This window comes from Neofelis nebulosa, chromosome 5 (genome assembly GCF_028018385.1).
Source record: "Neofelis nebulosa isolate mNeoNeb1 chromosome 5, mNeoNeb1.pri, whole genome shotgun sequence".
Taxonomy (NCBI): domain Eukaryota; kingdom Metazoa; phylum Chordata; class Mammalia; order Carnivora; family Felidae; genus Neofelis; species Neofelis nebulosa.
In genome coordinates, this window is record NC_080786.1 from 16,757,784 (window position 1) to 16,773,548 (window position 15,765).

The 15,765-nt window shown below is 36.6% G+C and overlaps 1 protein-coding gene across 2 annotated transcripts in view; it reads left to right on the top strand.

Moving 5' to 3' along the window:
* Positions 1 to 15,765, top strand: part of TOP2B (DNA topoisomerase II beta) — a 65,947-nt gene that overhangs the window by 21,421 nt on the left and 28,761 nt on the right. For both annotated transcript variants that reach the window (XM_058729720.1, XM_058729721.1), the window contains exons 5-13: positions 1,236 to 1,381; positions 2,251 to 2,348; positions 3,478 to 3,690; positions 5,909 to 6,082; positions 7,749 to 7,850; positions 7,934 to 8,071; positions 9,959 to 10,097; positions 10,446 to 10,603; positions 10,854 to 10,979. In XM_058729720.1, the coding sequence (XP_058585703.1) occupies positions 1,236 to 1,381; positions 2,251 to 2,348; positions 3,478 to 3,690; positions 5,909 to 6,082; positions 7,749 to 7,850; positions 7,934 to 8,071; positions 9,959 to 10,097; positions 10,446 to 10,603; positions 10,854 to 10,979 (1,294 nt within the window). The remainder of the gene's footprint in view (positions 1 to 1,235; positions 1,382 to 2,250; positions 2,349 to 3,477; positions 3,691 to 5,908; positions 6,083 to 7,748; positions 7,851 to 7,933; positions 8,072 to 9,958; positions 10,098 to 10,445; positions 10,604 to 10,853; positions 10,980 to 15,765) is intronic.

The following is a 15,765-nucleotide window of genomic DNA, read 5'->3' on the forward strand; positions in this document are numbered from 1 at the left end:
AAAAGTTGGTTGCTGATTTAGGGAAGGAAGATGATGTGCTGCTAAAAGTTATTTTTTAGTTTGTTTCTTTCTTGATTTAATTAACTGATTTCCCTCTGGATATATGATTTTAATTTTGGCTTTTATAGCAATTTTTTAGTCTTAATAACTACTTCTAAAAATTCTTCAGAGATTAAGGTATGTATATACGAGTGAAATTCACATTAAATTCTTAGTATATCTAAGAATAATTATGAATTAGATTGGCAAATGGTAACTTTGAGAGCCAGTTCTCAGTGTTGGTTATGATGCTGTGTTTCCTTGCAAATTTGGCTCTTAAATGGGTTAAAGCATCATAGTATGTACTACTCAAAATGATAGAGTAGGCAAAATTTTCCATCAGGACTATTGCCTACATCAAGTCGATGTTAGCTATAGGAGCCTCTATTGTATACCATTCGGGGCTTAAATGGATGGTTTTGTGATAGGAAAACCCAAAAAACCTAAAATAGGTAACATCTACATTTTTTAAAACCATTAAAACTAGTTTATAACAATGATTGCTACAATGCAAAACAACCCTGTAATATTTAGTCTGAGAATGGAATACATTTCAGGCTGTTTGTCCTCTTCCATATGTACTGAAGCAACAGGCAGGAAATGAAAATGGCAGTGGCAGCTGTTCTGCAGAGCTTGTGATTCACAGGTGGTATCCTGGTAGAATGAAGCAGGAAGAGATCATGGCTAATGTATTTGAAAAGAAACGGATCTGTGGCTTTTTCTTTTTAAGTGTATCGGGTGGGGGGGGGGGAGTGGGGGAGGGGCAGAGAGAGGGAGAGAGAAAGAATCCCAAACAGCCTGACACAGGGCTTGAACTCCTGAACTGCGAGATCATGACCTGAGCAGAAATCCAGAGTCAGACGCCTGACTGAGCTACCCGGGCGCCCCTGTAGCTAGCTGATTTCTTGTAAAAGCTTCACTGCTTTAACTGTTTTCTGGGAGGTTAAGAAGTTTCTTTTCCTGAGAAAATTTTCAATATTACCTGCAGATCTTAGTGACCCTAATTTGAGTTATGACTAGGATAGAAATGTGTATCCTCAGCAAATATTTTCTTGAAAGATGAGTGTCTTCTAATTAGTAATGGCTTTAGTTTAGCTTACAGTTACTCAGGTTTGTTCTGGATTACTTTATTTTTTATGGAAATTAACATATCTTTAAACCATTTTAAGCTCTAAATTCTGCTTGTTTATTTACAGTGAATCTAACATTATAAGCATTTGGAATAATGGGAAAGGCATTCCAGTAGTAGAACACAAAGTAGAGAAAGTTTATGTTCCTGCATTAATTTTTGGACAGCTTTTAACATCCAGTAACTATGATGATGATGAGAAAAAAGTAACAGGTAAAGTCTAAATGGCTGATCAGAATTTTTATTGAATTTTTTATGCTTTCAACATAAAATTTAACTATTCCTATATTAAATATTACAGAAAAGGAAACCTATGTAGTTTTATTGTGAGAAAATTATTTTCAGAATTAATGTCTCTAAAAAACTATCATGTGTAAGTATTATGTCTGACAGAGACATTTTAAAAGCTTAATTGATAGTGCATTGGCTCATGCTAGAACTCCTGGAACTCTAACCTGGCTGACAGTTTGAGTTTTGAATTAGAGTACTAATGAAAGTCAGATGTATAATTCCTGTGTATGTGAATTTCTTGTTACATAAGCACCATGTCTTTTGTTTGATATCAGTTAAATTACTTCTAAACTGTTTTAGGACGGTCGAGATTGGAAATCTAGGCTTTGTAAATAGAGTTGAAAGTGCTTTGATCAAAACCAAATGTTTCCCTACTTATTTCCATTGCTCAAGTGGGTTGATGGTTTTTATTTATTTATTTTCAAAACCAAGGCTTTAGGAAGTGACGTAGATTAAATTTTTGTAATAGAGAAGTAACTTTGATAGAAAGCTCAGATTTTGTACTCATATACACTTACTTGATTATAGGAGATAGCAAGTTTAATTTTTTTGTGATGAAGGTAATGAATCTGTGAAGTGCATATTATTTATATTATCATATGTGCTAAATCTTAATTGTATTTTTCTTTAAATGAAAAAATCCAAATATACTCTGAAATATTCAATTCATGATTATTAAGGTAATGCAGTAAGTGGAACTATTTTGCACAGATCTGCTCTATGGTAGATAAGTTAACCAAGTTCCCTAAAATCCCTTTCGTTAAACCTTTCACATTTAATTGTTCTTACAGGTGGTCGCAATGGTTATGGTGCAAAACTTTGTAATATTTTCAGTACAAAGTTTACAGTAGAGACTGCTTGCAAAGAATACAAGCATAGTTTTAAGCAGGTATGATAGAAATGTGTCTAATTTTTTTAAAAATTGTATTTTGTTGCTTTGCTAATAAGATAATAGAACCTTAGGTAAATTGCATTGATGCCTGTACAACTTTTTTTTTAAGCAGTAAGCACATCAATAGAGTGAAAAGACTTAAGAATGCCTAGATTTTTACATAAACCTTTTTCCTGTTCATTGAAAGCAAAGTGCTTTATTTAATAGACTTTTCCTTTAATCTAATTGAGCATTACTGAAAATGTCCTTAACCTTACAGATTAATTGAAATGCATCCACTTAGCATATTTGAAAAATTCCTCATCAGTTCATCAAATTCCTATTTCAGAATTCTGTCTTATTTTTATTCTGGTAGGCTTTTGAAAAAGTTTGAAATTTTACATAGCTAAAATAATTTTGTCAGGAAAAGCATCATACTTATTTTTGTAAAATTCTAAATAGTCATGTTGAAGAATTTGAAAGTTATTAACAGCATATAAAGTTGTGCAGTTCATTTTGCTTATTTTCAACATGAGGTTATTATAGTAGCGTTCCCCCTACCCCCCCTTATCTAGTGGTTTCACTTTCCATGGTTTTAGTTAATCCGCAATAAACCGTGGTCCAGAAGCAGATGATCCTCCTTCTGACATATTTGGAAGGTTAGTTAGTAGCCTAATACTAGGTCACAGTGCCTACATCATTCACCTCACTTCATCTCTTCATGTAGGCATTTTTCATCACAAGGAACTTGACTACAGTACAGTAAGGTATTTTGAGAGAGAAAAAGACCACTTTCACATAACTTTTATTACAGTATATTGTAATTATTCCATTTTATTGTTAATTTCTTACTGTGCCTAATTTATAAATCAAACTTTATCTTAGATATGTACATATAGAAAAAAACCACAGTATATGTAGGATTTGATACTATCCATGGTTGCAGGTCTTGGAACATAGAGAAAGGGGAATACTGTAGTAGTGTTTAAATTTTTTTTCATCTCTGATATTATCAGTTTCCAGGATTTGTTTATTGCGAAGCTGGAAAATGGATGTAGTTGTGGTAAATGATTGTTTTCATGAGCTGAGTCTTTATGTATTATAAAATATAGAAGTATTAAATATTTAAATATTTTTTCTTTTAAAGACATGGATGAATAACATGATGAAAACTTCTGAAGCCAAAATTAAACATTTTGATGGTGAAGATTACACATGCATAACATTCCAACCAGATCTGTCTAAATTTAAGATGGAAAAACTTGACAAGGATATTGTGGCCCTCATGACCAGAAGAGCTTATGATTTGGCTGGTTCATGCAAAGGGGTCAAGGTCATGTTTAATGGAAAGAAGTTGCCTGTAAGTGTCTTCTAAAATAGTAAATGCTTTGTTATTTTGTGGGCAGCTTATAGTTAAATCTAACCGCTTTACGCCCTCAGTTATCTTATAGAACAATTAAAAATACAGCATAGGATTCTATTTTACCTTCATTTATTCCATTTCTAGTGCTCCTAATTTCTTGGTGTAGATTTTTTTTTTTTAACGTTTATTTATTTTTGAGACAGAGAGAGACAGAGCATGAACGGGGGAGGGTCAGAGAGAGGGAGACACAATCTGAAACAGGCTCCAGGCTCTGAGCTGTCAGCACAGAGCCCGACGCGGGCTTGAACTCACGGACCGCGAGATCATGACCTGAGCTGAAGTCGGCCGCTTAACCGACTGAGCCACTCAGGCGCCCCTAGATTTTAGTTTCAGATCTTAATCATATTCCTTCTGCCTGGAGATCTCTAATTTCTTGTAGGTAGGTCTGGCAATAAATTCTCTTACTCTGTTTGAAAGAGTATTTTTCTTCACTTTCAAACGGTACGGAATTTCACTGGATATAGAAATAGGGGTTTATGATATTTTTCTTTCAATGTCATTCTGTTGTCTTCTTGTTTTGCGTGGTTTCTGATAAGTCGGCTGTAGTTCTTATCCTTCTTCCTCTGTTGGCAAGGTGTTTATTTTTCCCTCTGGCTGACTTGAAAATTCTCTCTCTCTCTCTCTCTCTTTTAATATGCTTAGGTGTTTATATGGGGGTTTCATTTTGTTTTTTTGATAACTGTGTATTTTTTTCATTCTGTTTTCTGAACGTCTTGGATCTGTTTGGTGTCTGTCACTAATTTTGAAAAGATTTTGGCTATTATTTCTTCAAATATTTCTTTGCTATTCTTCTGGTATTCCAGTTACACATATATTATACAGTTTGGTATTGTCCTAAGCTCCTGCACGTTGTGCTCTACTGCAGCAAGTGTCCACCAGCATTCTCATTTAGTATTCTCCAGGCTCCCTCCTCCGTAAAATAAACTTCTTTTTTTATCCTTAAATGAGACAGGGGTGGGCTGAGGAAGGGCTGGGTAGAATTATTTTATTCCTGCTATAGTAATATTTTAATACTCTCCAGCAGTATCCTTCCCCCCCTGCAAATTAAGGTGGTCCCCCCCCTGCCACTTTTCTGTGGATAGGATGGGGGGGGGGGTAAAGGAGACAGTTCTGGGTGAAATTCCCAGTGGTTGCTATTCTCTTCCCCCAACCAGCAGCATCATGGTGGGGAACTTTCTCTAGATTTTCTCTCACCTTCCCTGTGAGAACCTGCTGGGGTTTCTGGAGGAAAAGCCTGTAAGTGTAGGAACCCCTTATGATGACATCCTTCAAGTGCATCACACACCCATGCTGTCCACATTTGTCCTACAACAGTTGGTCAAATTCGTCAATTTGTTTACGGTTCCTTTTCACTTCTATGACATTAGGTAGCTTCTGCCTCACTTAAGCAAATTGGTTAGTATTCTGTGTCTCTCTATAGATACCTGTTTCTCTTCAGACTCAGGATGGCCAGCTGTCCTATGAATTCAAGTTTTTGACAGTTCTTGAAAAATCAGTGTGTTGTCTGATTTTCTTGTAAGGGCAGAAATTTTTCTTGTTTTTTAAAGAATTTTTTTTTTCAGTTTATTTTTGTTCTGAGAGAGCGAGAAAGCGTGAGCAAGCAGGGGTGGGGCAGGGAGAGAGAGAATCCCAGGCAGGCTTGGTGCTGTCAGTGCAGAGCCTGATGTGGGGCTCCATCTCAGAAACCTTGAGATTGGGATGTGAGCTCCTGACCTGACCCGAGATCAAGAGTCACATGCTTAACCGACTGAGCCCTCAGGCGCTCCTCTTTCTTTCTTTCTTTCTTTCTTTCTTTCTTTCTTTCTTTCTTTCTTTCTTTCTTTCTTTCTTTCTTTCTTTCAGCCTTCTCTGTGTCTGAACTCAACTGGAAGTCTACTTTGTCATTTTAAAACTTAAGCTTCTGAAAGATTTTATAATAATTCACCTGTCCAGCTGTTCCTTCATAACCTCTTCTTATCAAGTACATATGGAAATGGATTCCTTTTTAAAAAGGGTAGGGATCAAGGAATAGAATGGGGGAAGTCGTGAAGGTTTGGATCTGAAGAATAAGAGCTGTTGTGATTGAGGGGAAATAAAAGTATAAGAGTACCTGATGGCATTCACCTAGTTGAACTGCCAATTTTAAGATTGTTTATTTTTGTTTTCAAATGAATAGGTAAATGGGTTTCGCAGTTACGTAGATCTTTATGTGAAAGACAAATTGGACGAAACTGGAGTGGCCCTGAAAGTTATTCATGAACTTGCAAATGAAAGATGGGATGTTTGTCTCACACTGAGTGAAAAGGGATTCCAGCAAATCAGCTTTGTAAATAGTATTGCGACAACAAAAGTAAGTAGGCTAGTGCTGTGTTGCCACGTCAGTGGTAGAACAGTGCTTCATTAAAAACAATAAAATAAACAACAGTAACAATAACAAAAAACCACAAATCTGCTTTTGTGAAATTAGAATTGGCTTATGAAAACGAAAGCTTATTTCCTACGAAAATAGGTGTCTTATAATTTATTTAAACACCCACTGAGCATTAAGTTTACATGTTGAGTATTTATGGTTGAATATATTTCATGAATTTAGAATGTTAACACATTTTTATGAATTTAGAATATTAACACATTCCTTATTCTGTGTTCCTAGTTTAGAATGTAAAAGAATAGTAGAGGAATCTGTTTTGGGATCAGATTTTGGAACGTGTTATATGCCATTCTAAGGAGTTTGAACTGTCTTACGTAGGCTTTTGGATTTCCAAAGCAAATGAAATTGTTCTCATCTAACAGCATTTGTCCATCGATCATAATAAAGTCTTAGGCAATACAAACATGTATCCTAGAATAATCTAAAGCAATGATTTGATCATTTGTCACTCTTGTTCAAGTTTTAACTTTTTTTTGTTAATATTCAGTGTTTATAATCTAGCATCACTTTCTCAAGTCAACACATTTTGCATCAGTGATGGTGACATTTTGTCCTACATAATAGATACCTAATATACGGTGGCATAAAGATGTAGAAGTTTTATTTTTCCTCATTCTTAGTTTTGTACTGTGACTCCACAGTATCATCAGGGACCAGGCTCTTCCTGACTTTCTTTTCTGCCACCCTTAGCATGTGGCTTTCCTTCTCATGCCTTTAAGATGCCTCGGTTCCAAGTTCTAGGGAGAGAGAAAGGGGCTGGGCAAATGCATATACTGACTAAATCTCTCCCTTTTTATGAGGAATACAGTAGTTTTCCTGGAAATCCCATCTGGTAGACCTCATGAACATCTTTGGCTAGAACTGGGTCAAGTGGCTGCCACTAGCTGCAAGGGAGTCTAGATTGGTTAATATTAAAAAAATTTTTTTTAATGTTTATTCATTTTTGAGAGAGAGAGACAGAGACAGAGACAGAGACAAAGTGTGCGCGGGGGGAGGGGTAGAGAGAGAGGGAGACAGAATCCGAAGCAGGCGCCAGGCTCTGAGCTGTCAGCACAGAGCCCGACGCGGGGCTCAAACTCATGGGCCGTGAGATCATAACTTGAGCTGAAATCGGACACTTAACCGACTGAGCCACCCAGGTGCCCCTAGATTGGTTAATATTTTCAATTGGACATGTTGCCAGGTAAAAGCCAATTTAGGTCTTTCAATAAAGGGGAGAACAGGCATTGGATAGACAACTGGCAATGGCTGTCACAGTCCCTAAATTTTAAATCTTGTGAGTGCTGTTACCACTGTCATGCCAGTATTCATTCTCACTTCCATGTTTTTTTATTCGATTGATTTTACTTTGTGTATAGTTTTATGCAGTTGGTTAATTGGCCCTATAGCCAAAAATACCTTATTTTTTAAATCCCCACTCTGTAATTCTGAGATTTATCCTATGCCTCTGCATAATTGGGTTTGTAATACTAATTCCACAAAGTTGTAAAGATTAAGTGCTGATTTGAGAACATAATGAATATGTAAGTATTTTGTTACCCTAACTATAGATGATTTTGGATTCTGTTTTTTTGTTCCTTTTTAGGGTGGACGTCATGTGGATTATGTAGTAGATCAAGTTGTTGGTAAACTGATTGAAGTAGTTAAGAAAAAGAACAAAGCTGGGGTATCAGTAAAACCATTTCAAGTAAGTAATGCTTTGTATAGTCTGTTGAATTGTTAAATAATACCAGTTCTGATGTTGACCTTTTTTGGGTATGTTTCCAACAGGTAAAAAACCATATATGGGTTTTTATTAATTGCCTTATCGAAAATCCAACTTTTGATTCTCAGACGAAAGAAAACATGACTCTGCAGCCCAAAAGTTTTGGGTCCAAATGTCAACTGTCAGAAAAATTTTTTAAAGCAGTGAGTAAAATTTGTATTATTTTTTCAGTGTGTTTTTATTGAAAGTTGATTTAGTTTTCTTGATTTATTTATTCTACTTGCGATTAGTTTCTCTCTTACACTAACTGTGGGCATAGGCACTTATACTGCAAACTAATGGCTTAATTCTGAAAACTACTAAGGATAGACTTTGTTTTGTAGACTTTGTAAAACATTGGATTGTTTTGCCAAGAATAAAATAAGGGAATCCTGTAACTAATTGTGTTTTAGCTTTTTATTGGTCATTATCCAGCCAGATTTTCCTCTGACAAATGTAGATAGGTCCTTATAGGACTTCTGCTTTCATCTTTTCTACTCCTTTCAATTTCATCTACTGATTTTTACCTTTATATAGTTTTTTTTTTTTTTTTAAATTTTTTTTTTTTTTTCAACGTTTTTTATTTATTTTTGGGACAGAGAGAGACAGAGCATGAACGGGGGAGGGGCAGAGAGAGAGGGAGACACAGAATCGGAAACAGGCTCCAGGCTCCGAGCCATCAGCCCAGAGCCTGACGCGGGGCTCGAACTCACGGACCGCGAGATCGTGACCTGGCTGAAGTCGGACGCTTAACCGACTGCGCCACCCAGGCGCCCCTTTATATAGTTTTTTTAAAAAAATTGTGGTAACCTATGCATAATATAAAATTTACCGTATTCTACATATTTTATAATTTGATTTTACTTTGTACATATTTAGACTGCTTAACTTTCTGAAACTAGGTGAGAGTACAAATAAATAATGTTAGATTTTTAACTGATCCTTGTAGCTGTTAATAATTTCTCAAAATCTGTTGTATATTGGCAAGATTTATTTCACTTCCTTTGTTCGGCAGTACCATCAGTAAATATATATTAAAGAAGCATGTGTGAAGTACCTTTAAATATATTTGCACTAGGAATATAAAGATGAATAAATCACAGCCCCTCCTCTTTTGAAGTTTATAGTTTGGTGGGGGAGTGCCGTGTAATTGCCATAGAAATAACGTATCACATTCTGGTATGGGAAATTCAAAGGTAGGCTCTCACAAACAAAAACAAAAATTGTTTTTCAGGTTCTAGCGTAAAGTCTATAGAAATAGTACTTTTGGATCTAATAATGAATTCTGAATACAAAGGACCCTGTATTAATGCTTCTGCAAATTTCTGCCCTTATGACATTCATGATGAAGTGATTTGATTTTAGATTTTAGATTTTTTCATTTTGAGAGGATTAAGTTTAGATTTGGCAACATAGTCCATATCTCAGACATTCCAGAAATCTATTTCATACACCTGAAACAAACTTTTTAGGATAATGAAAAATAAATACCTCCAACATGGAGATTCTTCACTTTTTTCTTTTTGTGTTAACATCTCGTCACACGTTGACTCCCTGCGTGGTGACACACAATATATAATGTTGGAGTCCTGTTGCCATACTTGTTTAAAGCATAAGGACTATGCATGAGTTCTTGAATTCATCTAATGTTTCCTACGTATTAATAGTTTTTGTCATAGTGAATTCAAGATTTCTATTTTTGAAGGATATGAGAAATGTCAGTGTATAGAATTTCCCAGGTACTAAATTTATGGTGGATCAGGTTTTACTTGTTAATTTAACAAAATTAACTTGTATCAAAAGCTGTGTGTATTTCTCATGGAGTTTATTATAATAGAGTTTTTTTCATATTTAGGAAAGTTCTTTATTCATGTTTTTGTTTCTGTACAATAGGCTATTGTATATAGCTGCCTGAGTTAGCTTTACTGAGTTAGAGTAAAATTTGCTAGTATGTATCATTATTATCATTAGGCCATATAACTGCACAGATTCCAAGTATTACATTAATTTTAGCTAAGTGTATGAACTTCTGGCTTGTTCTTTGTTTTTAGGCCTCTAACTGTGGCATTGTAGAAAGTATTCTGAACTGGGTGAAATTTAAGGCTCAGACTCAGCTGAACAAGAAGTGTTCATCAGTAAAGTATAGTAAAATCAAAGGTATTCCCAAGCTGGATGATGCTAATGATGCTGGTAAGGTTCATATTTTTTTTCAAGATTTTGATTTAAATTTTTATTTATCCAATTATAGAAAGTATTCATTTTCCACATGTAGTTAGACTATATGATTTTATGTTCAGAATATAATTTTACTTCATTAAAATCGTCACATGCATCACATCAATTTCCTCAAGATAGGAATTCAATAATAAAATATTCTTAATATTTTAACTGTACTATTAGTATTTAAAGTCTACTATTATATCATGTCACTCTTACAGTCTTACTGTCATCACTGTGATTATGAATTTTTCTGGCTTCATTTTTCTCACTGGTAAAATTGAGGAATTTGGAGTATATGTCGTTTTTAATACCTCTCAGGTGGCAAACATTCCCTGGAGTGTACATTGATACTAACAGAGGGAGACTCTGCCAAATCGCTGGCTGTGTCTGGATTAGGTGTGATCGGGCGAGACAGATACGGAGTCTTTCCACTTAGGGGAAAAATTCTTAACGTCCGAGAAGCTTCCCATAAACAGGTATCTCTCTCTTTCTTGCATATATCTCCACATATATATGATATCTTAATACTTTATTAAAATTGCTGAATTTTTAAATGTAAATTCAGACTCACTTTTTATATATTTCAACACTTTTTAAAAAAAAAGATTTTGTAATCTCTACAAACTTAGAACCCTAAGATCAAGAGTCACATGCTCTAGTGACTGGGCCAGTTTGGCGGCCTTCAACACTTTTAACATACTCTGAATTCTTTTTCTTTTTGCACAGATCATGGAAAATGCAGAAATAAACAATATTATCAAAATAGTTGGTCTACAATACAAGAAAAGTTACGATGATGCAGAATCTCTGAAAACTTTACGCTATGGGAAGATTATGATTATGACTGATCAGGTTGGTTTAAAGGTTGCCACATATTTAAAACGTACATCTTTTTGAGTGCCCTTTTGATATTTGTTTCATGAGACTTACTTCAAGAAAGTAAAAGTGAAAACGATTGTACGTCAAAGGGGGGAGAAAACATTTAATGGTACTGCTTGTGTGAAACATATTTTACATTTCTGATTTATTTGGAAAGTGTTTTTGGTTATTTTAAAAATGTTTTTAAATGCACTAAGTATGAGAAGAGTAGAATACATTGTAGTAGTATTATGGGGTGGAAGCCTACCTAAAAGTTGAGTGGAAATGGTGAGATTTATAAGCAAGAAAGATTAATCAATACAGTAATTTTTTCAAGATTTTATTTAAATTCTAGTTAACATATATTGTAGTGTTGGTTTCAGGAGTAGAATTTAGTGATTCATCACTCACATGTGATATGCAGTGCTCATCCTAGCGGGTGCCCTCCTTAATGCCCATCGCCCATTTAGCCCATCCCCCGTCCAACTTCCCTCCAGCAAGCCTCAGTCTGTTCTCTACAGTTGAGAGTTTCTTATAGTTTGCCTCCCTCTATTTTTTATTTCCCTTCCACTATGTTTGTCTGTTTTGTTTCTTATATTCCGCATATGAGTGAAATCATATGGTATTTGTCTTTCTCTGACTGACTTATTTTGCTTAGGATAATACACTCTGGCTCCATCCACGTTGTTGCAAATGGCAAGATTTCATTCTTTTGGATGGCTGAGTAATATTCCGTTGTGTGTGTGTGTGTGTGTGTGTGTGTGTGTGTGTGTGTGCGCGCGTATACACACACCCCACATCTTCTTTATCCATTCATCAGTGGATGGACATTTGGCCTCTTTTCATAACTTGGCTATTGTTGATAATGCTGTTTTAAACTTCAGGATGCATATTCCCCTTCATATCACTATTTTTATATCCTTTGGATAAACACCTAGTAGTGCAATTGCTGGGTCATTGGCTAGTTCTATTTTTAACGAACCTCCATACTGTTTTCCAGAGTGGCTGTACCAGTGTGCATTCCCACCAATAGTGTAAGAGGGTTCCCCTTTCTCTGCATCCTCACCAACATCTGTTGTTGACTGTGCTGTTACTTTTAGCTGTTATCACAGGTGTGAGGTGGTATCTCATTGTGGTTTTGATTTGTGTTTCCCTGATGAACAGTGATGTTGAGCCTCTTTTCATGTGTTTGTTTCTATGTCATTTATTTCTGTTCAAAGCTTTATTATTTCCCTTCTGCTGGCTTTAGGCTTCACTTGCTTTTCCTTTTCTAGCTCTTTTAGGTATGAGGTTAGTTTGTGTATTTGAGACTTTTTTTGTTTCTCGAGTTAGGCCTGTATTGCTACATATTCTATATTGCTATATACTTCCTTCTTAGGACCGGTTTTGCTGCATTCTAAACACTGTCGTGTTTTCATCTTCTTTTGTTTCCATGTGTTCTTTTATTTCTTCTTTAAAGTCCTGGTTAATCCATTCATATTTGAATAGGATGTTCTTTAACCCCCATGTATTTGTGGTCTTTCCAATTTTTTCTTGTGGTTGACTTCAAGTTTCATAGAGTTGTGGTCTGAAAATAATCATGGTATGATCTCAATCTTTCTGTACTGGTTGAGACCTGATTTGTTACCTAGTGTGTGATCTCTTCTGGAGAATGTTACGTGTGCACTCGAAAAGAACGTGTATTCTGCTTTAGGATGACATGTTCTGAATATATCTGTTATGTCCATCCAGTCTAGTGTGTCATTCAAAGCCGTTGTTGCCTTGTTGATTTTCTTTGTCCTTTGCTGTAAGTAGGGGGCTGAAATCCTCTAGTATTATTGTATTGTTATCAATGAGTTTCTTTATGTATGTTGTTAATTGATTTATATATTGGGGTGGTCCAAGTTGGGGGTATAAATATTTACAGTTGTTAGATCTTCCTGTTGGATAGATCCCTTTATTATTATATAGTGCTCTTTTTCATCTCTTGTTAGTCTTTGGTTTAAAATCTAGTTTGTCTGATATAAGTATGGCTACTCCAGCTTTCTTTTGACGTCCATTAGCATGATAGATTGTTCTCCATCCCCATACTTTGAGTCTGGAAGTGTCTTGGTTCCAAAATGAGTCTCTTATAGGCAGCATGTAGATGGGGTCTTGTTTTTTATCCATTCTGACACCCTGCTTCTTTTGATTGGAGCATTTAGTCTATTTACATTCAGGGTGGTTATTGATCAGTATGAAGTTAGTGCTATTGTATTACCTATAAAGTTGTTGTTTCTGGAGATTTTCCCTGTTCCTTTGTAGTTTTTGTTTCTTTTGGTCTTTCTTTCCCACTCAGAGTCCCCTTTAATATTTCTTGCAGGGTTGGTTTAGTGGTCGCAAACTCTAATTTTTGCTTAGGAGACTCTTTATCTCTCCTTCTATTCTGAATAACAGCCTTGCTGGATAAAGTATTCTTGGCTGAGTATTTTTCCCATTCAGCACGTTGAATATCTCATGCCACTCCCTTCTGGCCTGCCAAGTTTCTGGTGGAGACATCTGCTGCTAACCTTATTTGTCTTCCCTTGTAGGTTAGGGATTTCTTTTCCCTTGCTGATTTCAGGATTCTTTCTTTATCTCTTCTGTATTTTGCAAATTTTACCATGATATGTTTTGGTGTTGGCCTGCTTTTGTTGATTTTCATGGGAGTTCTCTGTGCCTCCTGGATTTGGATGTCTGTTTCTTTCCCCAGATTAGGGAACTTTTCACCTATAATTTGCTCAAATAAACCTTCTGCTCCATTTCCCTTCTCTTCTTCTGGAACTGCTGTGATGTGAATGTTATTACTCTTTATGGAGTTGCTGAGTTCCCTAAGTTTACATTCGTAATCCAGTATTTTTCTTTCCCTCTTCTTTTTCAGATTCATTATTTTCCATAATTTTATTTTTTATATCACCTATTCATTTCTGTGCTACTTCCATCCTTGTGATCATTATATCCAGTCAGTTTTGAATCTTGGCTATAGCATTTTTAATTTCAGATCGACTAGTTTTTAGGTCTTTTATCTTTGTGATAAGAGACTCCTTGGTGTCTTCTATGCTTTTCTCAAGCCCAGCTGGTATCCTTACGATTGTTTTAAATTCTGCTTCAGGCATCTTACTTATATTTGTTTTGATTATTCCCTGGCCCCATCCCTTCTTTCTTTTGGGATGAATTCCTTTGTCTTGGCATTTTGTCTAGGTCTCTGTCTTCTGTGTGTTAGGAAAACCTGTTATGATTCCTGGCCCTGAGAGTAATGGCTATTTTAAGAAGAACTCATATATTGTCCAGGGCCTGGTGCTTCAGGAAGTGTTTCTGATGTATGCTGTATGCACTTGGCTGTTGTGTTTTGGCTGTTCTTTCCCTTAGGTCAATCGGCTGCAGAGTTTCTCCTTGCCTGCAGTGGGAACTGTTTGGACCTTGTCCCGTGTGTGGCGAATTTTAACTGTGTTTTGGTCTATTTGTTAAAACATGCTAGATCCTATTTCCCTTAGAGCTGAAGCTTTGCAGCACTCTATGGTCAGTAGACTTGGTGTGTGCAGTGTGGGGGGGTGGTGGTGGTGGTGTGCTGGTCTCCTAGGGGAGGGGCCCACTGTGCTGCTTCCCTGACTCTCAGGCACACTGCCCTAGTGAAAAAGTACCTGCAGAGCACAGAGGGGCGGAGCTTGGTGTAGACATCTCAAGCCTCCATTGGGGGCACTGTGCTGCTCACTGAATTTCATCAGTGCTGATGGGTGGGGACAAAAGGACCTCTCTGTTAGCACCAGCATCCAGGTTAGCTGCCCTCAGCAGGTTATTCTGCTCCTGTGCTAATGAACAGGGCAGCTCAGTGGCACCTGCCGACTCTTGTCCTCTGAGAGGCAGTGCCTCCTCTCCGAAATGCACTCCAAGAAGAGGAACTGTCTCTCCCAGTGCAATCCAGAGGATCCACAGACTACGCTGTTCGCTCCCGACTTCTCCACAGCGGTACCGCTGTGTCTGCCAGGCTCCACCCTGGAGAAAGCACAGATTTCTAGAAATTCAGACTTTGGGCTCTGTTGCTTATAAAAACTTGTGATTATCAGCCTCTCTCATTTTCTCAGTCAGTGGTTTTGGGGAAGTGCTTTTTCTTGTGCAGCCCCATGTGCTGTGTGCTCACGAGCTCTCGCTCGCTTGAGCTCTCTCTCTCCTGTGCATGCATGCTCTTTCTCTTTCTCTCACCCTACCCCGCTCCTCTCTCCATGATCAGGGCTTCCTCCCCTCTGCAGCACCCGCGATTCTTTTCTCTGCACCTCCTACCTTCCATGATGTGGACTCTTTTCTCCCTTTAGTTGTGCAGTTTGTTTTCTCAGTCCTCAGATTGATTTCTTGGGTGTTTAGAATGACTTGATATTTATCTGTGTTCCAGGGAGAGATAAGCATAGGATCCCCCTCTACTCTGCCATCTTAACCACTTAGGATATTGGTTAGTATTTGTATATGATGATATAATTTGGGATGTGCAAAAAGTAGGACTCGAATAGTAAAATGGCAATAATTAGGAATGAACCAGAAAATTGAAAAGGAAGAATTCATATGCATCCAACTGCATGTCTCAGGTACTGTAATTAAAAACATTTGTAGAGAAAATCTTCCACCGAAAAAGCTGCTGTATAGTTTTAAGCAAAAATTTGGCTGTTTTTATATCAAGAGAATACTTATGAATACCTGTACTCCGTGGATTACTACGTTTTATGTATTTCCATCCTTAAATCATTATTTTAGTGAAATCTATATAAGATACAGGAGTGCTGATGCATAGAGG